Raw genomic sequence first — 23,993 nt, 5'->3', positions numbered from 1 at the left:
TCCAGCCTTGACTCCACATTAAACTACCAACTGCCTATTGGGTGGCTCCATTTGGGTATCTAAAAACATCTCAAACTTACCATGACCAGAACTGAATCCTCATTCACACCCCAAAGCCGCTTCCCTTCTTAGGCCACAAACTATGGAGCTGTCCTTGACTCCCCTCTTTCTTTTATTCCTCCTATCCAAGCATCCAAGACATCCAGATTCCTAAAAAGGGTGCAGAACAGAGGGAAAATTGTCACAGATAAATAAGACTTGAGACAAGTCAATCAAAGACAACATCTGGACATTGTTTGGATCTTAATTCAGACACATCAGGTGTCAACAGGTATTTTTGAGGCAATCTGAAATTTGAACACAGACTGAATATGGGATGCTAATCAGGAAATGGTTGATTTTGTTGGGTGGGATATTGACATTATACGTAGGTATTTTTTAAAGTCCTTGTTAGTATGTTAGAGATAATATATATTTATAAATGTGATGCTTGATGTTTGAGATTCTTTTTTAAAATACTCCCAATTCTTCACTCCCCAAAGTGGGCAGAACTGGATAAAGTAAAACTGGCTGACTGTTATTGTTGAAGCTGGGTGATAGCTACTTGGGAGTTCAGTAAACTGTTTTGTGTATATTTGAAATTATGCACAGTGAAATCTTAGAAAATTCATGAAACTAAACTCTGACTCCTTTTATCCCATCTACCCGCACCACCTGGTCCGGCTACCCTCACCTCATCTGGATTACCGCATAGCCTTTTGTGTCTCCTCTCCCTAGAGTCTTCTCCCGGGTGAGGGTTTTACGTCGTATACCACTGACCCTTTAGTGGTTCACCTCCCCATCAGAGCAAAACCAAAGTCCTGTGGCCTCCCAGGTCAGACATACACTCACCCCAGCTCCCTCGAGCTCTATCCCCTACCTCCCCCCCCATTCACCTCCCCCAGCTCTGTTGTTCCTTGATCCACAGGTACAGTCCTACCTCAGCGTCCTTTGCATTGCTGTTTGCTCTGTCTCTTGAGCATGTTTGCCCCTCATTTTTCTTTTTTAAATTGAGATATAATTGACAGAACATTGGATTAGTTTTAGGTGTACAACATGATTTGATATGTGTATATTGCAAAATGATTCTAGTAAGTTTAGTAAACATCCATCATCTCAGTTACAGTTTTTTTTTCTTGTGATGAGAACTTTGAGATATACTCTCAGCAACTTTCAGATCTACAAAATGGCATTGTTAACGATAGTCACCATGCTGTACATTACATCCCCAGGACTTATAACTGGAAGTGTGTGCCTTTTGACCACCACCACCCATTTCTTCGTCCACATCCCAGCCCACCAGTACCCCTTGTTTCTTAAGGTCTCCTCCGATCAGATGTCTCCTATGTGCCTTTATCATCACCTATATAAAATGGCAGTCCCCCCTTTCCCCACTTGCCATCTCCTTCCGTGTTTTCTTTTTCCCTGTGCCGTTACCACTTACCACCAGGTGGTAATCAGCTTCCCTCTCCTGGAGCTCAGCTGCAGGCCTTGTCTGTCCTCCCCGCAGCTGTGTCTTGGGTACCCAGAGCACAGCCTCGCCCCCAGCAGATACGCAATGTGCATTTGCAGCATCCTTGACACCCGCCTTTTGCTTGGATCAGAATGCTGTTTGATGGGCTGAATTATAAATATTAGGTAATAAAATGGCCTCAAAGTTGGAGAAAGGTAGACACAGGTTTTTTACCATTCCTCACCTTTCCCTTCTGCCCTAAAAACCAAGAGGTGGTGGTAGACAAACACCAATTTGTGACAGCTGAGAGCAAGACTTGCCTCGTGGCGGGTGTGAGCTGCTGCCTGACCCTCTATATACTGATGGAGCAGTTATTTCCTGAAAGCCCGCTGCTATGAACCTTCAGACTTGTCCTTTTTTTCTCTCTTATCCCTAACGGACTTTAGGAAATGAAATTAGATGTCCATCTATAGGCCCAGAATTACCTTGAGAAATGATTATGCTGTAGAAATACGTCTGGAAAGATGAAGACCAGGGTGTTACCAGAGGTTATCTTTGAATGATTTCTTAAACTCTTTGGTTTCTAATTTATTAAAAAGATTTTAAATTTAAAACAATTACGTTTAAATCGTGTGGCTTACGTTTTTGCTTTAATTTTTAAAAACAACTCTATTAAGATATAAATCATATGTAAAATTTGCCCTTTTAAAGTATTCAGCTAAGGGGTATTCAGTATATTCAAAGTTGGGCAACCATCACCCCAATTAATTTTACATTTCATCACCCCCAAATGAAATCCCATACCCTTTAGTGGTCATTCTCCCCACTTCTTTTCCCCGTATCTCCCAGTTCTAAGCAACAGTAATCTGCTTTGTCTGTAAAGAGAGAATTATACAATAGGTGGGCTTTCGGGACTAGTTTCTTTCACTTAGTGCAATGTTTTCAAGGTTGTTCCAGGTTGTGGTGTGTGTCAGTACTTCTTTCCTTTTTATGGCTGAATAATATTCCATTGTGTGGCTAGGTTACATTTTATCTGTTCATCAGTTGATGGACACTGGGGTTATTCCTTTTAGCTGTTGTGAATAATGATGCTGTGGACACTTATATACAGGTAATCCCCATAGAACATAGTTGGTAGATTCCTAAAAAACCTGTGTTATACAAATCCGTGTTATACGAAACAAAGAACTAGTATAAAAAGGGGGGGGGGGTTAGGTTCCAAAAATTAAGAAAACATACTATTATATTTTTATAATTAAGAGAAATATCTTCATTAAAGTAATTTTCACCAAAAGTATAAGATATTAATATGTATTAAATGTTTTCTTCGTCATCACTACTAAGCTTTTATTATGTTCTGTGTTGTTCGGGGATTTCTCTAATTCTCAAACCATGTTAGAATGAAACCATATTCTAGGATGCCGGATTGTACGAGGGGTTTCCCCAATTCTCGAACCGTGTTACACGGGGGTTACCTGTACAACCTTTTGTGTACATGTGTACGTCCAGGTCCCCCGCCAGACTGTTTTCACAGCAGCTGCACCATTTTACATTCCTACCAGCAGCGTATGAAAATTCCAATTGGTCCACATCCTCAGTACCTGTCATAGTCTGTCATTTTGATTATAGCCACTCTGGTGGATATAAGATTGATTCTTTATTCCTAGTTATTTTAAAAAACAAAACAAAGAAAACAAAAAAAAACACAAAATAGGATGTGTAGATTAACTCTCCCTACCAAAACAAAACGCCTCCTTCTCCCCAGCGGAGACAGAGCCACACGAGGGGAAGAGGAAAGTGGAGTCTCTGTGGCCCATCTTCAGAATCCATCACCAGAAAACCCGCTATATCTTTGACCTCTTCTACAAGCGGAAAGCCATCAGCAGAGGTAAGGGGCTGAATTCACTCTTGCCCTTTTTAGCCTGAGTGGCTTTCAGATTTAGGTAAGTAATGGATCTAACAGCCTCAGCAAGTTTCATGATTCTTCTTAACCACTAAAAAAGGTGGGGAGGGGACACTGTTGGCTAAATAGTCTTTTTTAATGAGGTAGTGATGGGCCAGCTGACACCATGGACTGATGCCCTTTCCCCATCTTTTGACAGAACTATATGAATATTGTATTAAAGAAGGATACGCAGACAAAAACCTGATTGCAAAATGGAAAAAGCAGGGGTACGAGAACTTATGCTGCCTGCGGTGCATTCAGACACGGGACACCAATTTTGGGACAAATTGCATTTGCCGAGTCCCCAAAAGCAAGCTGGAAGTGGTAATGTCTCTATCCCTATACAATGTCTAATGATTGAGTTTGATGTTACTTTCAGTTCGGATTTCTGTCCTAGTTGACGCCAAAGGATTTTACACTCTTTGGAGGCTGGAATATAGTTTGGTCTCTGGATGTGCTGCTGGCCATTCCCCCTGGGAGTAAATCCCTCTATCCAGGAATCCATGCTAGGGAGTTTGGCAGTAATCATGTTTGCCAGGTCTGGGGCCACTCCACCTTTGGGCAAGTTATTGAACTTCATGCCTCACTTAGGAAATGGGAGTAACGACACCCACCCCCTCAGTGGTTGGGAGGACTAAGTCAGGGAAGGGTGGCTGGTCAGCAGTGCTCACCCTTCAGCCATCCTTTTTTCCAGGCCTCCTTTTCTTCACTATGATGCTTTAATTACACTGCATTTCATCTGTCAGAACATTCTTTTCCAAACTAGGCTGGGCAGCTCGGGAATGGTGCTGGGTGTGCAGTAGCTGAGCTCAGGACGCGAGCCCCTCTGAAATGGAGCTGCAGGAGGAGGCGGGGCAGTTACTGCCTGGCCGTTGGCCATTCATGGCTTTTGAGTGTAGCCCCTTAGCTGACTATTGTTAGCCCAGCTGGGAGGTCAGGCCCCATTGCCCATCTTCTGGGTCGGCCTTTCACACAGGTGACTCATCACAGGGTCCCCGACTCTGCATACTAGTTACAGCTTATAGAGCTTCAGCTCTCGGCCAAGGGCTTCAGCTCAGTAGGCAGCTGTCTCCCTGAATCATCTGGAAGGTCAAGGACAAGCGTTCTGAGTAGTGGAAAGTGAGCAAGGGCTGCCTCCCCAAGGGAAGGCCCTGGGTGTTAGATTTCGGGGCGGGGAGGGGGGCAGGCAGAGACAGATGGCAGAAGCCCCTCTCATCTGAGATCACCAGGGTTTCATGGCAGTGCCTGGTAGGGGTGCTGCCCCAGCCCACCCTGGGGCCAAAACAGCCTGCTTTAGATTTATTGTGGTTGGGTTTCACCCAGCTTACCAGATCTGTTTGCTTAGACAAGAGTCCTACTCCAAAAAAGAGGAAAAAGGAAAATAGAAACCACTGCTCTGGGGTCTTCTGCCTGCTAGGCCCCTGGCCAGACATAGGGCCACACCTGGCCTGGGGGAGAAGACTGTCCCGCTGGCTGCCGCAGGGACTCAAATGCACACCCTTCTTCCTCGGGCCTCACTAGAAAGTTCCGCTGCCCAGGCGAGGCCCTGAGGCCCCGGCAGTAGCATATCCACCTCCAGCTCACTACACAGTGTGTCATGCTCACTTCACCGGGTAACAAGAGTCATTCACAGATTTTCCCCCCTTTTTGGGAGAGGAAAAAAACTTTATGTTGAATCTGCATAAGTTAAATGCACACAGAGATGTAACTTTAATATCAACAACAGTTGTTTCCATCTTCATGAGGGAACCGTTACCAAGTTTTCACCACCCAGAACCGGCACTGAGCAGTTTCTGAGGTGTCCTGTAGGGAGTGGCTGTCCCATGGCCAGCCTGCTTGGCGAGAGCATTGCTGGGGCGGAGGTGGCACGCGGGGGGGGGGTGCGGCGTCTCAGCTGTCCTCTGTTGCAGGGCCGGATCATTGAGTGCACGCACTGCGGCTGCCGGGGCTGCTCCGGCTGAGGCCCTCGGGCCGGATGCCTCTCCATCCAGGACTTCAGATCTGCAGGTGTCTGCCTGTCGTGCCGCCCCCTGTCCTGGGAGCAGCCCTTCTCGCAGAGTGGTACCCCAGGCCTGAGGTGGAACGTGGTCTCTACATGTGAAGGCTTTGGTGTTCATCAGCTATGATTTATAAAAATAAATCTTGAAACCTTTGGGCCTTGCATTCGTTCTTTCAACGCCAGGAGTCTGTGGGGCCCCGGAGACCAGTCGCCTTTGGGGCGTGATGCCGACTCCACCTCATCTGTGCCGTGAGACCCTGATCGAGTTCATTTTTCTCATCGGTGATGACAACCTGTCCGGCGAGGATAGCCTAAGATGTCGTGCCAAGGTGGCCCAAGCTGCACTGGGACCTGCTGCGAACTTGTCAGGCACCCTACGCCCGGCATTTGTCCTCGTACCGATGCCTGCAAAATGCTGCAGCTCTTACTCTGGCCGGACCTTTCTCATGCTTGAGGCTACAGCAATGTTCATGTGTCTTTAGCATGAAAGGGACTCCTGGGACTCCCACAGAGCACTACGTAGGCTGTGCACTTTGTTCCAGCTCTGCTGGCGGTCCCCCAGGGCCTCCCCATCATCTGCCCCCACGGCCTCCATCCACAGCAGCCTCGGGGACGCTGTCTTGGTCCCCCTTAGGCTTGGTCCGGAACTTCTGCCACGGGTGGGGGGTTTCTTCTGCTGGCATCACTTTCAGCCACTGCTTATAATAAGCTCTAAAGCCGTCAATCTTCTCCAAGTAGGTGTTTTTCCCTTTGTACTGTAATTAGAAAAGCATGGGATTCAGGGGTTCAAGGAGCACAATTAGAATCACTACACACTACCTACAGCTAATCCCAAACCACGGCAGCTGGCCTAGCCTCAGGGAAACTGTTCCCTCTTCCAGGTGGTTAAGAGGGAAGGGCACAAAAGTTACTTAATACTTGAGTAGTTTACCGTAGAGAAGCAAAGTTGCTGGACGAGACGGACCCAGACTTCCATCTGTGGACAGTCCTTCCTAACTGTGTTGCCCTGTTCCTATACCCAGCAGGGGTGTCACCCCTGTCCCCCAGGCTACAACCGCTGTGTCCTACCAACTGCCTCCACAGTCTGACGAGTGCTGCCCCTCGGCACAGCCACTGTCTCCCTTACCCTCATCTCAGCACTGCTGCGGCGGTTTCTACAGAGGTGGAAAGAAAAGGAGCAAACAAAATGTCCTAGGCAGATACCAAAGGAAGCTGGTAGAGGAACAGATGGAAGAAACAGACAAAGCATCAGAGAGAAAGGCTTACCATATGATGATAAAAGGGTTGATTCCAAAGATTTAACAATTCTAAACTTGCATGTACCTAATAGAGCCTGAAAATACATAAAGCAAAAACCTGACGTGGGGACAGAGCCAGGAGTGCAGTTTCCAGGCTCTTGGCCTCACGTGGAAAGGTGCTGGCTCAGGTAGTAAATGGCCATCAACTGTGATTGGATGGCCATCAGCTGTGGCTAGTTGGCCGTCAGCTGTAACCAGTGAGCCATTGGCCACTAATATAACTGCCGTGGCTACACTAGCAAAAAAATGGGAGCTAGCAAGAAGATGGTGGCTGAGCTAGCAAGAGTGGATTGCGGTTAGCAGGGCGGATTGCAGCTAGCAAGTGAGATTGGTTCGCAGATAGAAGTGGACGGCAGGTTGCGGATAGTATGGTTCCTGTGTCCCCAACCCAGCAAGAATATAGCGGTATGACTCCCCTACCTATGGCTCCGTGGGTGTTCCTTTTTGGCCTCACCATGTCCTGCGTTCTTATGTGGGGAACGGGAGCTGAGACCCCGCAGGCCGCCCGCACAACCCCTGACTATCAGAAATACGTCCACCACCATAAGGGAGTATGAATATGATTTGAATACAATAAGCTCTAAGGCCAGTGGTAGTCTGGTGACTGCTGCCTGAACCTGAGAAGACCTCAGTGGGCCCTATACAACACAGTGAAGAGAGTCGGCTAACTCGATTTTTGTCAGACACAACCAACAAGACTAGTATCCAGAATACATAAAGAACCCTGAGGAGTCAGTAAGACAAGCCTAAGTGCCCAGCTGTGCCCTCTGCCTGGCATACTCTCCACGGCTGGCTAATTCTTACTAAGCCTTACTCAAGCATCAGCTGCACAGCTGTCCCTGACCCCATGTCCCCACGGCTTGGTGTGTCCTTGCCAACTTAGCTCCCTCCCCATCGGGCTCATGCTCCTCCAGGCCACAGCTGCTCTGGAGGAGCTCAGCACAGGATCTGACTCAGTGGGCTTAAAAACGGAACCCCCAGAGCCTGACAGCCACAGAGCAGCAAGGAGAGAAGTGGCCATTGCAGAGAAGATTCTGTCACTGCCCTGGTGTCACCCCCATTCACTTGACAACAGTCTGTACTGGTTATCAGGTAATGGGCAGGCACCAGGGATCCAGGTGAGCAAGGCAGACCGTCTCCGCCTCTGGGGGCAGGAGTCACATGTGTGCACATGTAATCACAGGCTGCGAAGCATGGTGACAAGGGAAGGGAGGCAGCCCGCAGGGCATCTCTGAGAAAGCCATTTAGCTGAGACCTCCTGGATGAGAAGGAGCCAGTTATGTGAAAAGCAGGGGGATACAGAATACAAAAAGCCTAAGGCAGGAAAGTGGCTGGTGTTATCTAGAAAGGATGAAAGTCTTGTGGGACTGAAGAGTGAACAAAGGGAAGAGTGGCCTGAGATGAAGGAGCCACAGGGACCAGGTCTAAGGGGTTTGTCATTGCTCCTAAGGGAAGCCACTGACAGTTTAAAGCAAGGGCATACCAACCCCAGAAGGCCAGAACCGGGGTGCGGATGGCATTGGTTAAGGAGACCATGGGCACATTAGAGCTTGGTGCACATACCCGGTCAAAGGTGGGTGGGTACTGGGCAGCAAACTCCAGTTGGCGGATGACCACTTCATTCACCGGGACCTGGTTCTGCCTCATGTCCTTCAGGATACTGATGAGATAGGTGTAGTCCAGCTTCTTGAGAGCCGCGTTGATGAGAGTGCTGTAGATGTGGGTGTTGGGGACCATCTGGGATTTCTGGAACATCACACAATCAGCGAGATGACGGCGACCCTTGGGGCAAAGCCACTGCGGCATGTCTGGCTTGGGGAGTTACTCTGCCCGTCAGGTCTGCTCTGCAGACCAGCGACCAGGGACAAGAAGGGCAGAACCTCGGCGCAACAAAAGGAAAGCATGCATGCACGCTCTGCAGATCCACCCCACACAGCTAAGTACCTTCGCCTCTCAGCCCTGAGAACTGAGAGAGAAGAATGCTGCTCTCAGAGATCAACAGACTCAGGCAGTAAACCATGGGCAGGAGACCTTTTCCCCGGCTCTTGGCTGTGGCTTTACAGCACCCCTGCCCCCCAACAATTCTGATACATTCCTGCTCCAGTCTACCATCTAGCCCTCCAGTGTTGGGGCCAAGACCTGTCCCCACGCCTCACTCTCACCCACTGCCACCTTCAAGACTGTAACATCCTTGCTCTCCACACCCATTCCTGCAGCAGCTCACCATGTCCTTTCTCCCCAATTGGGCCAATGATCATTCTACACTTAAAGGTAGTACAATCCCACTCCCCCTTACCCCCCTCCCATAGTTATCCTCTCTGGGTGCAGAGACCTGGGGGATTTGGGAGAGCCCCCACTTCTTCCCCCACTCAGATTTCTTCCTAAGCACCCCCCGAGTGCCCCTTAGCACCACAGGTCCTACCAGGCCTGAGCCCACTGACCTTCATGTCTGCCAGCAGCTGCAGACCGTCCCCTGGTCTGTGACACGCAATGGCCAAATTACAGAATGTCTGCAGGTTGGGGACAATTCCCCTCTTTGCCAGGACTGGCAGCAGCGCCTGTGGGGACAAACATGGCACCCAGTAAGCTGTAACCCCCCCCCCCCCAGCCCTGGCTAGAGCCTTCTCTGTCAAAGCCGGGGCATGAATGCTGCAGACTCCGGGGGCATGGCACAGCTCTGCTCCCAGGCCTCAGCCGGGCATTCAAAGGCCCAGGGTCCTGTCCAGCCACCTCTCCCAGCCCAGCCCCCTAGAGCTTAGCAACGCTCATCCACACTGGCTCTTCGCTTGCCTGTCTCCAACATGCTGTCCCTTCTCCCCGAATGCCCTTAATATTCCTGCTCGTCTGTTTGCCATCCATCCCCACACTTGGGCCTTCAGTGTCCCTGGAACAGCAGGGGCCCCCGAGGGCTCACGGTCCCACGGTCCCGGGTGGCAGACAACACCAACAACAGTGTGGGAAGTACTGGCTGAGGGGCCTTAGCAGGGGCAAGGGAGAGAACGGGACACCTGTCAGCCTGGCTGGGTCAGGGAGAGACCCAGGGAGGGCCCCATCACATTTAGCTTATTTAGGGCAAGGTGCCCTCTGCGCTGTGGGCCTGAACGCAGAGGCTGTGTCTTTGTCATCTTTGATGCTCACAAGTGCCCGGGTCAGTGCCCTGGCAAAAAAGACACCACATAGAAACATGTCGTATGAATGAACAAAATCCTGTGAGAACCCCGGCATCCCCACATGTGAAACAGGGAAAGCCAGATACCAGCAGTGCCTCCTGGAGTGGTCAGGAAAGGAAGAAATGCAGGTGAACCTCTTAGAACACTATCTAGCACAAAGTGCGAGTCAGAGAGGCTGAAGCGTAGGGACACGCAGGAGCCACCTGCCTCGGGCCACCACGGCCCCCTTCCCTTGTCAGTGTGCGGATGTGTTTGGTGTCTGCCTCCCACCCATCTGTGCGCTCCTGGAGGAGGGCAGGGAGTGCAGCAGCTGGTTCATCGCTCAATTCCCAGCTTCTCAGCAGAACCCGGAACAGGGCTCGGGACAGTGTGCCCAACTGCAGGAATGGACGACACCGGGCAGGGGCCAGGTCCGGCGGTCGGATTGGTCAGAGGAGGGAAGGGGGGCCCAGCCCAGAGCCCGGTGCCTGCCTCCACACCCCTCACCTTCGCCCCCTCCAGATCGCCCAGCTTGCTCTTCTTCCTCATCAGAGTGTTGAAGAATGTCACATCAGCCTCCACCTGATGTGAGTCCAGGACAGTCAGCAGCGAGGACTCTGCAGGGCTCCCCGGCTCCACCACCTCGGCCAGCAACGTGAGGGTTTTGATGTCAGGCCGGAGCCCGTGCTCTGCCATCTTGCCCAGGAAGCCCTCCAGACCCCCCATCAAGGCCAGCCTGTCAGCTGGGGTGGTCACAGTCCCAAAGGAGACCACAGCTGGGGGGACGGCCCCCAAGGTCAGTAAGTTGGCCTCCAGCCCCCAGGAGGCAAGGGCCGTGTCAGCAGGGTCCACCTTGGTTTCCACTTCAGGCTGGGCCTCGCTGGAGACGCTGGCCTCCCGAGGCTCCTGAGGCCTCTCAAGTGCCTGAGGTTCCAGAAACAGCTGCTTCTCCAGAGTCTCCACGTGCAGACTGGCTGACATGCTGTCGATCATCCCGGCCCGGGCTGCCCTCCTTGCCCGCCGCCCGCCTTCCGGGGGCTGGAGCAACACCATTTCCTCCCGGGGCCTCAGGAGCAGCACGGAAGCCATGGCTGGGTCCCCCAGACCACAGTCCCGAGCTGCCCCCAACAGCAGGTTGTAGATGTGCCGGCTCGGCTGGAGCCCTAGACTCAGCATCTGCCTCCACACCTGCCGGGGAGAGACAGCCTCAGCTCTGTGCTCGGTCTCCCGAGGAAGCAGGCACTGGGCTCAGCGAGCAGCCGGCGGACACCACAGGTGAGGGAAGAATGCGGAGAGCATCTGACCTCACAAGAATCTGAAGAATCTGGGAACTCTCTGGGAGACTTCATCGGGGTGCCACTCCTTTCCTCCCTTTAGGTCACCCTAAAACTGGGTCCTGGATCTCTGTCCACTTTGGTACTTCCCTGGGGATGGACAGCCAGGAGGCTAGGTTCTGAAGAGTCTAAGCCAACTTAGGGATTGGACTTAGTTGCACATCCTGAGTGCAGACTGTGTGCTCTGCTCCAAGCAGCCTTCTCAGACTTCCTCAGGAGCACAGGGCAGAGGAAGAGACTGTGCCTGGCAGAGAGCCCCACTAGCGGTGGGCTTAGCGCTGTTTGCTCTGAGATGAGACCACTTTCATCCTCACAGCACAGTGTTCTGGTGTTCTGTGTTCTCCAAAAAGGGCTGCTCTGATCATGCCTGGGTGACCAAGACAGCGCCACAGGGGCTCAAGGTCTCACTTGTTCCTCTGTCTCCAGACTCAACGGGAGGCCACACTCAGTGGGCCCAGAGCGCACATCTGACTTCCTGTCCTCAGGGACCAGTGTGCAGGGGAGGTGGGGGCAGGTCAGGCCCAGGTGGGCACACCTTGCAAGAGGGTGGCTGTCCACCAGACAGGGTCTTGAGGAGGGCTAGGGTCTTGGCAGGCACCTTCACAGGTGACGAACTGAGTTTTTGCAGAGATACACATGCTATCCCAGGGTGGCAGGGATTCTGACTCTAGAGCCGGTCGGAGCTTGGTTCAAATCCCAGCTCTGCCGCTTAGTGACTGTGGGAACTTAGGTAAGTTACGTAGCCTCTGGGAGCCTCAGTTTTCTTGTCTGTAAAACAGGGCTAATGGTGCCTAGCTCAGGCAGTTTAGTAAGTGCATGACACTGTGCACGGCTGCTAGTCTTATAGACCTTTCATAACTAGAACAGATCTAGACCAAGGAGAGGAAGGAATTAGGTCTCAGCTGGTTTGCACTATAAAGAAGCTTGCTGATGGCCAGGGAATGGCCGACGGCCCCTGCTTCCAGAGTCTACAGAGGGGAGGCAAGCATTTGGTCCAGGGCTGTCCCAGATCACTGGGCTTGAACTCTGTGCAGACCAAGCACCTGTGGAACCTGCTGAAATCCTGATCTGGACGCAGCGGGGAGGCGGGGTCTGAGGCCCTGCCTTCCTGGCACACCCCAGGTGAGGCTGCTGGGCTGCCCTGTGGCAGCCCCTGAAGCTGGAGGGCTCCAGGTGAGCTGCGGCGGACCAACAGGGGAGCACCCGCCACCACTAATACTGTACCCCACTTGATGAGGGGGTTGGTTCTCTCTGGGGGTCTGAGGTGGTACTAGAGCAGCATGTCTCGACTCTGATGTCCGTGAGACTCTCCCAGGACTACATGCAACTCCTGGGATTCCCCTGCAGAGATGCGGAGCTGGGGGCTGATGGCGGATGGTTGAGCGAGCACCCCAGGTAGGTGTGCTGCCGGCAGCCGGCATGCAGGAACCGTAGCTTAGCAAATGCGGCTGGCTGCACTAAGGCACCCAGCAGAGCAGCAGGGCGTGGGCTGGCTGGGCCCTCCCTCTCAGGGCAGCCATGCCACCACCTCCTCTGAGGGCCTGCTCTCCCTGTCGGCTGTAAAACAAGGCTGGTCAGGGGTGGGGAGAGCACTCTGGAAAAGCTCTGGAAAAGCCAAAAGATCACAAATAGAAAACACCCAGCACAGGGCAGGGGGAGGAGCTCCAGACATGCGCACATGGACATCACGTGCACCCCACAAGGCATACGGGAGAAGTGGGGCAGCGGGAGAGGCAGGCAGGCAGAGCCAGAAGGGACACACCTGCAGGGCATATCGAAAACCTGTCTTCTTGTCCTGGATGCAGCCCATGAGCAGGAAACTGAAGGTCTCCTCTGTGACCGCATGTCCTTTATGAACCATTTCCTGGGGGAGGGAATGAGGTGGTCCTGTTGGGAACCTGCAGTAGAGCCCAGCCCGCCCGAAGGGTCTGACTCAGGACGGACACTCCTGGGGCAGGCCCGCATCTGCGTGTCTAGAAGGAGGGCCCTGACCCGGGCTCTGGGGCCAGCTCAGAACCAGCTCCTGAGCAGAGTTGTCCGACTGCTGCCTGCATTTCCTCCCCCCTTTTCCCAGCCCTCTCTTCCAGCTGCTCCTATCATTTCTGTGCAACCCTCTGCAAAGCCCACCCCAGTGGTCACTTTTAGCACCTGTACTCAAGGCTTTGGAATTGCAGAGCTGGTTTCAAGTCCCAGCTCCACCACTGGCCAGCTGCAGGAGCGCAGGCAAGATTCCCCAGTCTCAGTTTCCTCATCTGTGGCAGGACTTGTCCTGGAGCATCTTGGGAACGACCACATGAGACGGTGTGGTGCCTGTACATAACAAGTGCTCGGGGCACTAGTTACTGGCTTCTCTTGGGCCTGTCGGGGTTAGCCACTGCCTACTTGAGACACTCCTGCCCCCTCTCAGCACTTCAGGGTCTCTTCCTCAAGCCTATTCTCCTCTGCCCCTTATCAGCATGGGTGCTCCCACCCCACCACTGCCATTCTCCCGCCTCCCCGTTGCCAACCCTTCTACCTCAGTGAAGTTTTAGTCTGTGTTCTCTCTCCTGCATCATCACAGCTAATATCTTAACTGATCCCTCTCCCTCACCAGGCAGAGTGGCCTGTCTAAAACACAAATCTGACATCTCTGGACAGGTCAGGCCAGAGGCCTGTCAGCCACACTTCCGGAAGCTTACGGTACTGGCCTCGCACACAGCACCCTCTGGAGGGATGCGTCCCTCACAGAAAGGTCTCCAGGCTTGAGACCATGATTCTGCCTTTCGAGCAGGGCAGGCCCACTCAAGGCAGCCAACCCAGGGACTGGCCACAGGCTGCCCTGCACTGTGAGGTGCCGGACAGCCCATCAGGTCCTATGTCTTGGGATGGGCAGGAGGGACCCTGCTGTGTGCAGTGAGGAAAAGCGTCTGCCAGTGATGTACGGAGTGAGACAGCAAGCAGCCACGTCTCTGGGTAACTCTAAGAATAAAGAGTGTGACATGCCCGAGGGAAGAGTACGACGACAAGGCTGCCCAGGGCCTTACTGAGCCTTGACACGACCCTGCTTCTCCTGAGGTTTAGTTGTGAGGACCTAGAGCCTTCCCCGCTTCCTACAAGCCTTCATTTCGGTGTTAACGCGCATCTGTCTTACATCCTTGCAACCCAAGAAAGCAGAACCACCACCCTGCTCTTGGTCCGCCCTACTCAAACCCCCCTCCTGGCCACCTCCGTAAACTGGGGATAAAAACCCTTCTTACGAGGCCACTGAGGAGCAGGAGAGGATACAGGCCAAAGCTCTACGCAGACAGGCCGCTGCTGTGCTCCCATACTTCCACTCGCCTGCTTCCCACAAACCCAACACAAGGACTGGCCGGAATCCACAGCTCCCTGGACACTGGGGCTTTCGTTCCTGCTGCTCCTTTGAAGCAGGAGGCCCTCCCTGCTGAGCACCGACTCATCTTCAGCACTGTGAGGCCACCCTCCTCGGGACACCACCGAGTCTCACACAGCAGGACACAGCACACAGCAGCGCACAAAACCCACCACCCTCGTGGGGCTGGGAGCCTCTGAGAGCAGTCTCGTTGAATTCCTCGGTGAACCCCAGGGCCCAGCTCCAGGCCAGCTCACTGGCCCCTGAACCTTTCTGCGTGAGAGGCACACATGGCCACAGCCGCACATCGCTACACAGCACAGGTCCCGAGTGGGAGGCAGGAAGGGAGGGCATCCCCACCTTGAGCACATCGAAGCACATCCTGAGGTCTGCACACATAGCCGCCATCTTCAGCAGGGCATGGTAGGTTTTCAAGTTGAGGTGGAAGTTTCTGGCCTGGAGCTGCTGCCGTAGCTTCAGGGCACTCTGCAGAGCTGAGTCCTTCCAGGGGGACTCAGCACAGACATTGAACAGGGCTGTATAGGTGGCATCTGAGGGCTCCAGATCCCGCTTTTTCATCTGTGGAGATGGGGAGAAACTTGGAGGGGACTCCAGGATCAGCTGGATACATAGGCGACAGACACCCCAAGAGGGAGCTAGAGAGGGTTCCGTCCTATTGCATTACACAGGCCTGGAACTGGGGCCTGCGCTGAGGCAGAGCTGAGCGACACATCACAGCTCGGTTTGCCAAAGCTGACTCAGGCAGAGGGACTCTGAAACCTGACCCTGCACCCCAGATGCACCAAACAAGAAACTATCCTGGAAAGGCATTCCATGTTCATGGATTAGAAGACTCAACATACTTGAAATGGCCATATTACCCAAAACAATATACAGATTTAACGCAATCCCCATCAAAATCCCAATGGCATTTTTTAAAGAAATAGAACAAAAAGTTATCAGATAATCACAAAAGACCCCCGAATAACCAAAGCAATCCTAAGAAAAAAGAATAATGCTGGAGGTATCACACTCCCTGACTTCAGCTTACAATACAGAGGAGCAATAATCAAAACAATATGGTTTTGATTGACAAATGGAATACAATTGAAAACCCAGGAATAAACCCACATAAATATGGACTGATAATTTTCAACAAAGGAGCCAAAAACATACAATGGAGGAAAGACAGCCTCTTCAATAAATGGTGCTGGCAGAACTGGATAGCCACGTGCAAAAGAATGAAACTGGACTGCTATCTGTCACCATGTACCAAAACTAATTCAAAATGGATAAAATACCTAAGTATAAGACCTGACACAATAAACTGCATAGAAGAAAACATAGGTACTAAACTTATGGACTTTGGGTTCAAAGAGGATTTTATGAATTTGATTCCAAAGGCAATAGAAGTAAAAACTAAAATAAGTGAATGGGACTATATCAAAGTTAACAGCTTCTGCACAGCAAAAGAAACCATCGACAAAATAAAGAGGCAACGGACTGAATGGGAAAAGATTTTCAAAACAATGCCTCCGGGGCTAATATCCAAAATATAGAAGGAACTCATACAACTCAACAACAAAAAAACAACTTATCCAATTAAAAAATGGGCAGAGGACCTGAAGAGACATTTCTCCAAAGAGGATATACAAATGGTCAATAGACACATGAAAAACTGCTCAACATCACTAATCATCAGAGAAACGCAAATAAAAACCACAATGAGATATCACCTCACCCCAGTCAGAATGGTTATCATCAACAAGACAAATAGTAACAAGTGTTGGAGAGGCTGTGGAGAAAAAGGAACCCTCACACACTGTTGGTGGGAATGCAGACTAGTGCAACCGTTATGGAAGGCAGTGTGGAGGTTCCTCAAAAAATTAACAATAGAAATACCGTATTACCCAGCAATTCCTCTGCTGGGTATCTACCCCAAAAATCTGAAAATATCCATAAAGATACATGTGCTCCAATGTTCATTGCAGCTTTATATACAGTGGCCAAAATATGGAAACCACCAAAGTGTCCTTCGATAGATGAATGGATAAAGAAGTTGTGGTACATATACACAATGGAATACTATTCTGCCATAAGAAAAGATGAAATAGGACCGTTTGTGACAACATGGATGGATCTTGAGAGTATTGCGCTAAGTGAAACAAGTAAGACAGAAAAAGTCGAGAACCATATGATTTCACTGATATGTGGGATATAAAACTGAAAGCAACTAAAGAACAAGAGAAACAAATGAAGAAACAAAAACTCATAGACACAGATAATAGTTTAGTGGTTACCAGAGGGTAAGGGGAGTGGGAGGAGGGAGATGAGGGTAAGGGGGATCCAATATATGGTGATGGAAGGAGAACTGACTCTGAGTGGTGAACAATGTGATATATAGATGATGTATATATATCAACGTGATATATAGAATTGTATACCTGAAACCTATGTAACTTTACTAACCATTGTCACCCCCAGTAAACTTTAATTTAAAAAAAGAAAAGAAAGAAACCATCGTCCCCATGGCACTCATCAGCCCCCCAGGGCCTGAGGTGCTTGAAGCAGAGTTCTCCCAATGCTCCCATATCTGGCCACCAGGTCGCCCTGACTGTTAAGGAGACCTGGGGCGAATCTGGTCTGGGAAAGGGCGGGGGGGGGGGCAATCAAAGCCCAGCTTCAATGTTTATTAACTGAAGGGTCACAGGCAACTTAGCTCCTCATTGAAAAAATAGGGATGATACTCTTACTTTGAAAAGTTGTTGCAAGGTCAGGTAGGAGAGTGCCCCCAGACCAGCAGCAGCCAAATGCACGCTACTGCAACACATCTCAGGTCCCCCCACCCTGTGGAGTCACAAACCCCAGGCTGCAGCCAACTCTGTGCTTATCAAGCCCTCTGGGTAATGGAGCTCCTGGTAGAGCCAAGCACTCAGTGTTTCCCAGAGAAGGGCCACCTGACCATGGGCAGGCAACAAGCTGCTAAGGAGGGATGTGAAGAGCCCTTCTCTTGGAGTCAGTCAGGCGCTTTTGGGCTCAGCCCCCAACTCTACCGGTAACTGAAAAGTGAAGATGGTGATTCCGATTTCGAATGTATTCACATATTCAACAGATGTGTACTAAGGACTCACTACAAGCCAGGCACTGGCCACCAGTGGCTACCAGGACAGACACATCTAGAGGGGGAGGCACACAGCAGAGATATAGGTAACCAACAACTGTAATAAGCGCTGCAGAGGACACCCACAGAACAGAGGCTGGAAAGAGGAAAACAGCACCTTCATGGTGAGAAACCTGGCAAACACCACTTAACCAAGTGACCAAGATAAATGTTACCTGTGCTAGGTCATGCTGATATGTTGTAAACCCCTTGTACAAGGAGGGCTCTTCAGCTCTGTGATACTCTTTCCCCACACCCATAACTCCAGTCTCATCATGAAAAAGTATAAATTCTCAAGTAAGGGGCATTCTACAAAATCCTTGACAAGTACTTGTCAAAACTGTCAAGGTCATAAAAAAACAAGGAACCTCAGAAAATGTGACAGATTGGAGGAGCCAGTATGGGAACCCGGATCAGTGGAAAAACTGGTGAAATCCAAATACAGTCTGAAGTTTAGTTAACAATAATGAACTAAAGCTGGTTTCTTAACTTTTGACAAATGTACCATCGTAACATAAAATGCTGACATCGGAGAAGGGGGATGGGGGCATCTGTGAACTTTCTACACTGTCTTTATAACTTTTCTATAAATCTAAAAACTACTCCAAAATAAGGTTTCTGGGGGGTGGGGGGAAGCAGCAAATGGAGAATAACTAAGGTTAAATAGAGTGGCCCGGCGTGCAGGAAGTCTCTTAAGGATCTCCAAAGGTAAGGAAGTGCTGCTAAGGACTCTTAACCAAGAGCCACAATAAATGCCCCTCCCCCTTTCACTTAGCACCTGAAATGTTTTTCTGCTGGCTAGGCGATCAGGGCAGACTCTTGTTTTTCCATGCCATGATATTTAAGTAGCTCTTTTAAAGCATGTGTTACTTTATCATTTGTAAACACAATTCTTCCCCCTTGCTTCCAGCTAGAGATTATCAGGCCTGGAGTAGGAATATCCCAAATGACAAGACTAGGGCTCCCAAGAATTTTTATTGGAGTAAAGGATGTCCCAGTTTCTGGCCACAGGAGAAGATGGGATCACTTGTGCTAGAATTCACAGCTCTTTCCGAACTCACAAAGGAAACAGCTTCCTGGCTCTGAGAATAACAAATACACCATACTCCAGAGGTGGGTGAATGTAAAGCAAAACCACTTTCCAAGAGAAATAAAAGCCCTTTTTCAAAGGACCAGCTTTGGAAGAAAGGTGCGTGTGTGGGGGGTGAGGATAGGGATGAGAAAAAAGGAACACAAACAAACTGGGAATAGCAGGAGAAAAAGAAGGGGACAGGTGGGGCCTGCCATGGTCCAGGCAGATGCTGGAGAACTTCACATGCCATCTCCATTTTACAGATGATGAAACTGAGGCTAGGGAGGTTAAACCATCTGCCCAGGGTCATGCACTAGCAGGTGACACATTTGTGATCTGCATCCAGCTCTTTTTGGCCCCCAAACCCATGCTTTTTGGAGCCCTGCCCCTGCCACCCCCTGCCCCCACTCACGTCGTTGTAGAGCTTGAATGCCTTCTTCAAGTAGCCGGCCCGCCCGCAGCCCCCAATAAGCACCGTGTAGTTGCACTCAAGGGGCTGGAGTCGCTCCTCCTTCAGCATCTGCCTCTCAAACAGGTCCAGGGCCTCGGCCAGCTGGGGGAGGAGGAAGGAAACAAGGGAGGGGGCTCAGGGTGTCCTCAGAGACCCCCATCAGAGGGAGCTGAGACTGACGGATCCTCCCTGAGCCCAAGACCAGGCCTGCCCAGGAGCCACACACCCCCCCGGGGCCTGTGCCACTGGTCTCCTGGTCCCTGTGCTACAGCAGGGAGCTTTGTAGTAGCCAGGAAGGAAGGCCCACTCGTTCCCCACCACCTGTGGGAACTCTCAACTCCACTGCTGTGGCTACCTTCCCTCCAGCCAGACGGTGAACTCTGAAGGCAGGGGCCAAAGAGGACTTTGCCTCTCTGTGGGCCTATTGTGAAGCCAGGCCTGGCACTCAGTAGGTCCTCAGAAAATGTTAGTTCTGTGAATCTCAGGACCGGTGCTTCCCTTGCTTCCTTGGTGACCCCATCCATAGGCCTGTCCCCTGGGTCTGAGCTGGACGGGAGGCTGGGTTCTGGGCAGTGTGGTGAGCAGGCTCAATCCCCGGGGGCCATTCACAGCAACAGCCTCTTGAGATGCTGTAGGGTGGCAGCTCTGGGCAACTAGCTTCCTCCAACTGCAAATGCGCTGGGCCCACGGCTGTCTTTGCCCCATCCCCACCCCTAAACCATCCCCTTTCAAATCCCTGCTTCACTCCTTTGGTTTTTTTCATCCATGCATTCAACCGGTAGTTACTGAGTCCTACTATGTGCCAGGCAAGATCTATCTGCTGAGGCTATAGCTGAGAACAAGATGGAGCTCCCTCAAGGAGCTTATCCTCTGGTGCAGAAAGACAGACATCAAATGAGATGACCAAGAAAAATATATAGTATGTGAAATGTGCTATGAACAAAAATGAAGCAGTAAGTGCGAGAAGGGTATAGGAGATTCAGTTTTAGATATGACAGCCAAGCAGGGCCTCATCCACAGGGTGACAGGTGACCAAAGATCTGAAGGAGGTGAGCGACGAAGCCCCTTTGCTATCTGACGGTACAGCCAGAGCAAAAGCCCTGAGGCAGGAGGATGCCTGGGAGTTGGAGGAGCAGAGAGGAGACGGGGGTGGCTGCAGCAGAGTACATGGGGGGCTGAGGCCAGCGAGGGGTGAAGAGTGGTGGTAGCAGACCTTGCTGGCTTCATAAGCCATTGTGAGGACTCTGGCTTCTCTTTATTTCTCAACTTTTCATTATGGAAAATTTCAAATATACACAAAAGTAGAGAGAAAAGCTAACTACAATGATTATTAACATTTAGCCAGTCTTGTTTCATCTATACCCTGCACTTCTCCTCCAAACAGAATTTTTTAAAGCAAATTCCAGACATCATTTCATTCATAAAATCTTCAACATGTACCTCTAAGAGAATTTTAAACAAACGAATGTCATTATCAATACTTAAGAAAGTAAATACCTTCAATGTCACTGACTACACTGGAAATTCTGGAGAAGAGTTAATGCGATCTGCTTTCTGCTTTAACTGGAAAGTTCTATGCTGTGAGCTGACATCAAGGCAGAAGGTGGCAAGAGCAGTGGGGAGCCCAGGAACCAGGATAACAGCTGTGAGGGCAAGGAGAAGGCTAAGCCTGGGCGGGCATTCAGGGGTGGGATTGTGAGAAGTGTTAGGACTGACAACATTTTGAAATTGGTGAGAGAAAGAGAAGAGTTAGGAATGACCTGAAAGCATTTGGCCTGGGCAGATGGAATAATGGGGGTGCCAATTAGTGAGATGAAGAAAGTGTAGGGAAAACAAGGTTGGCAACAAAAATTTCAGGTCCATGTGGGTAAGTGTAAGGGAGGTGGTGAGGAGGTAACTGGACACACAGATCGGGAGTCCCCGGGGAAGTCCAGGCTGGAGATATGAATACAAGAGCTGCAGTGAGGAGGGGGCACTGAAAGCCAGGAGGCTGGCGGGTCACCTGGTACAGCACCCAGGTGAGGAAAAACAGAGGAGAGAAGAGCCGTGAGCATCCCAACCTTTAGAGATTGAGAAAGCAAGGTGGCCCCTCACAAAGTACTGGGCTACCATCAATGGAGGAGCCAGGAGCAGCAGATTCCAAAAGTTCCCTCACCTTCCCTTCCTTGATCAGGTGTTTGCACCGAAAGAAGTACCAGTAAGGGGTGTTTCTCCGGCCTTGCCATGATTTTGGATCCAGTTCGTTTTCTTCATCTTCTTTAAAACTCTGTTCCCTGAGCCGTAGGTTATACAACTGGGCCGTTGATTTGCGGAACATTCTCCGAGAAGAGTATTTATCGGAAAGGGTCCCAAAACTCTCCTCCTCCTCTTCCTCCTGGTTGGCCATGGGGCTGGGCTGGCTCAGGTCAGAGCTATTGTTGTGCGTGTTCTTCTGGCTCCCCTGGCAGAGGGGCAACTGAGAGGGCGAACTGCTGAAGGCGGCTGATGTTGGCCCAGTCGGCCCCATGGCCCTCATCCAAGCAGGCCTCTCCCTAGCTCCTGCCCACCTGGCTCGTAGCGGGTCAAGGCATTGCAGGACAGACAGTCCCATGGGGCGGGGGCTGGAAAAGAGCCGGGAGAGTCTCACAAGGTCCATCTCTGGCTTTTATCTCCAGGGCCTGGCACAGGTCAGAAAAATATTGAAGTTAACTCAGGTTCATAGTCCAAAAAGGCAGAAAGACAGAGAAGTGGTTACAAGCATGAGCCCTGAGGTTAGAAAGCCTACATTCTGACTTCAGTTCTGCCAAACAACCATCCATGAGTCCCTGGGCACTCAATGCTCTAGCCTCAGTCTCCTCACCTGTAAATTGGGGTTAACTATAATGTCACCCACACAACACTGTAGCAATGATTGAGGTCTCAGACATACAGTGTGCAGCACAGTGCTGGCACATTAGGCACTCAACAGACATAAGCTATGGATATTATCAAGCTATGATCAAAGAGCACGGTGCTGAAATCAGAGCTGAATTTGAGTCCTAGCCAGAGCTGTGTGACTATGCCTATTTCTTGACATCCCTGTGCCTCAATTTCTTCAGCAGCAAGGTAAGGATAACCCCACTTGCCTCACCACGGGATTATAAGGACTAATGAGATGTTTTTAACACAACGCCTGACAGTTAATAGGTGTTCAAAAAACTGCAGCTATTAATCATTTAATATCAGGAAAAAAATAGTTGGCATTTTGGGCCTCTGCACAGGAAAGCTAACTCAAGCACTTCTCTTCTGCAAGTCGTAGACAAACGGGCTAGAGCTGTGCTGTCCAATATGGTAGCCACTGACCACATGTGGCTGCTGAGCACATGAATACAGCTAATCTGGAGATATGCTGTAAGTACAAAGTACACATCAGATTTCAAAGACTTTGCACACAAAAAAAAATCAATGTAACACACACACACAATTATTTTACATGTTGAAATGATAACATTTTGGAAACACTGGGCTAAAGAAAATATAACGTTAATTTCACAATTTTTTTTACTTTATTTGATGTGGCCACTTGAAAATTTAAAATTACATAGTGGTCACATTACATTACCATCGGGCAGTGCTAGGCCAGAGGTCCTGCTCTGTATACTTAACACTCTTTCATAAAAAAATATCAGAATAACCATTATGAACATATTTTAAGGTCTGGTTGTATCAGAGAACCACTGGAAAGACCTCAGAGGAGACGGCAGACTAATAACTGAGGCCCAGGGAGGGAGTGGCAGGCTGGGGGCCCCGCAGCAGTGCTGTGGGCAAGGCCGGCCAGCGGCGGAAATGGGCTGGCTGTGGGCGCAGGTCCAGGACAGCCTCTGCTGCCTCGCGCCCTGGCGACACCAGTGCAGAGGGCCTGCACCAGTCCACGGCTGGCGAGGCCTGCGACTCCAATGGAAACAATGCTAGCATATATGTAATCTTAAAATTTCAGTTAGCCACATTAAATACAGCGTTTACATGCCTTAAATGAACTACAGAGGATAACCAAAAAAATCGAGAGAGGCATCAGATGTCTTAAAAACAAACTTACTGCTATACTCGGTACATATGCTTCTTTTCCACCCACTAAAACAAGATCCTATCTATCATCATGTTCAAGTAGTAATGCGTGGAAATGACAGCTTGTAGCGGTTGCACATTCTCTGTCTCCAACTGTCATTCCCACTCATCCCCACTTGAAACCACGACTTCGTCTTGGAGCTCTGGGCTCTGCTAACGCTACTCGTCAGTCGGGAAAGGAAATGCTCAATGTCACAGAGACAATAAAGGTGTAATTTTCCTACCCAAGTTCATTCATCTGCCCAGGCTAATAACCACTGAATGAGAGGCGCGCTGCCGCCGTCCTCCCGTCGGGGACCAGCCCCCCACACACACCTCCTGGAGCCTCAGGCCAACCCGACCCCTCCGCACTGATCTCAGAACCTCGGTGTCCTCACGGGGCGCCCGGGCTCCACGCCGGCTGGGACACTCGCTGCCCCTCTGGCCCGTCCCCGCCCAGGTGCCAGGCTCCGGTGAGGATCAAACAGGCACTCACTCCGAGTCCAGCGCAGTGAGCGCGGCCCCGACGTCCGCGTCCCCGACCCGCCGCTCCGTGCCTCTGACGCTCCCTCCCCGCCACCCTCTCCGAGGCGCAGAGGCCCCGGCAACCTCGCGCAGGCGCAGTCTACGTTGCGAACTCCCTGCGCCTATTGGTGGTTCGCGACCGCGAGGCGAGGCGCGC

The 23,993-nt window shown here is 50.8% G+C and overlaps 2 protein-coding genes across 6 annotated transcripts in view; one reads left to right on the top strand and one right to left on the bottom strand.

Annotated features, from left to right (window-relative positions):
* The window catches only part of BUD31 (BUD31 homolog), a 12,309-nt gene extending 6,720 nt beyond the window's left edge, over window positions 1-5,589 (top strand). For all 3 annotated transcript variants that reach the window (XM_081054058.1, XM_081054057.1, XM_081054056.1), the window contains 3 exons: window positions 3,258-3,380; window positions 3,595-3,761; window positions 5,348-5,589. In XM_081054058.1, coding sequence (XP_080910184.1) covers window positions 3,258-3,380; window positions 3,595-3,761; window positions 5,348-5,398 — 341 coding nt within the window. In that variant the 3' untranslated portion in view covers window positions 5,399-5,589. The remainder of the gene's footprint in view (window positions 1-3,257; window positions 3,381-3,594; window positions 3,762-5,347) is intronic.
* Window positions 5,124-23,933, bottom strand: LOC308500006 (pentatricopeptide repeat-containing protein 1, mitochondrial-like). Of its 3 annotated transcripts, XM_081054047.1 has the most exons (10): window positions 23,808-23,933; window positions 21,405-21,906; window positions 19,211-19,351; window positions 14,927-15,145; window positions 12,980-13,081; window positions 10,736-11,071; window positions 10,391-10,525; window positions 9,176-9,292; window positions 8,298-8,480; window positions 5,124-6,191 (listed from the first exon to the last, which is right to left on the bottom strand). In XM_081054047.1, the coding sequence occupies exons 2-10, from the start codon at window positions 21,882-21,884 to the stop codon at window positions 6,009-6,011; spliced, it is 1,896 nt and encodes a 631-aa protein (XP_080910173.1). In that variant the 5' UTR covers window positions 21,885-21,906; window positions 23,808-23,933; the 3' UTR covers window positions 5,124-6,008. The 3 variants fall into 3 exon arrangements, with proteins under 3 accessions (XP_080910173.1, XP_080910171.1, XP_080910172.1); XM_081054045.1 differs by having other exon boundaries at window positions 10,391-11,071; XM_081054046.1 differs by having other exon boundaries at window positions 10,391-11,071; window positions 23,648-23,898.
* Window positions 23,934-23,993: the final 60 nt, after the last annotated feature.

Source organism: Rhinolophus hipposideros (assembly GCF_964194185.1).
Source record: "Rhinolophus hipposideros genome assembly, chromosome: 7".
Taxonomy (NCBI): domain Eukaryota; kingdom Metazoa; phylum Chordata; class Mammalia; order Chiroptera; family Rhinolophidae; genus Rhinolophus; species Rhinolophus hipposideros.
This window is presented reverse-complemented; position numbering and strand designations above follow the sequence as displayed.

Excerpts from the sequence above, each read along its gene's own strand:
- LOC308500006 (XM_081054045.1), bottom strand. The coding sequence starts at position 21,884 with ATGGACCTTGTGAGACTCTCCCGGCTCTTTTCCAGCCCCCGCCCCATG. Across the intron at positions 11,072-12,979 it reads GTTTTCGATATGCCCTGCAG|GTGTGGAGGCAGATGCTGAG; the intron begins GTGTGTCCCTTC and ends TCTCCCCGGCAG. Across the intron at positions 9,293-10,390 it reads GCGATCTGGAGGGGGCGAAG|GCGCTGCTGCCAGTCCTGGC; the intron begins GTGAGGGGTGTG and ends TTGTCCCCACAG.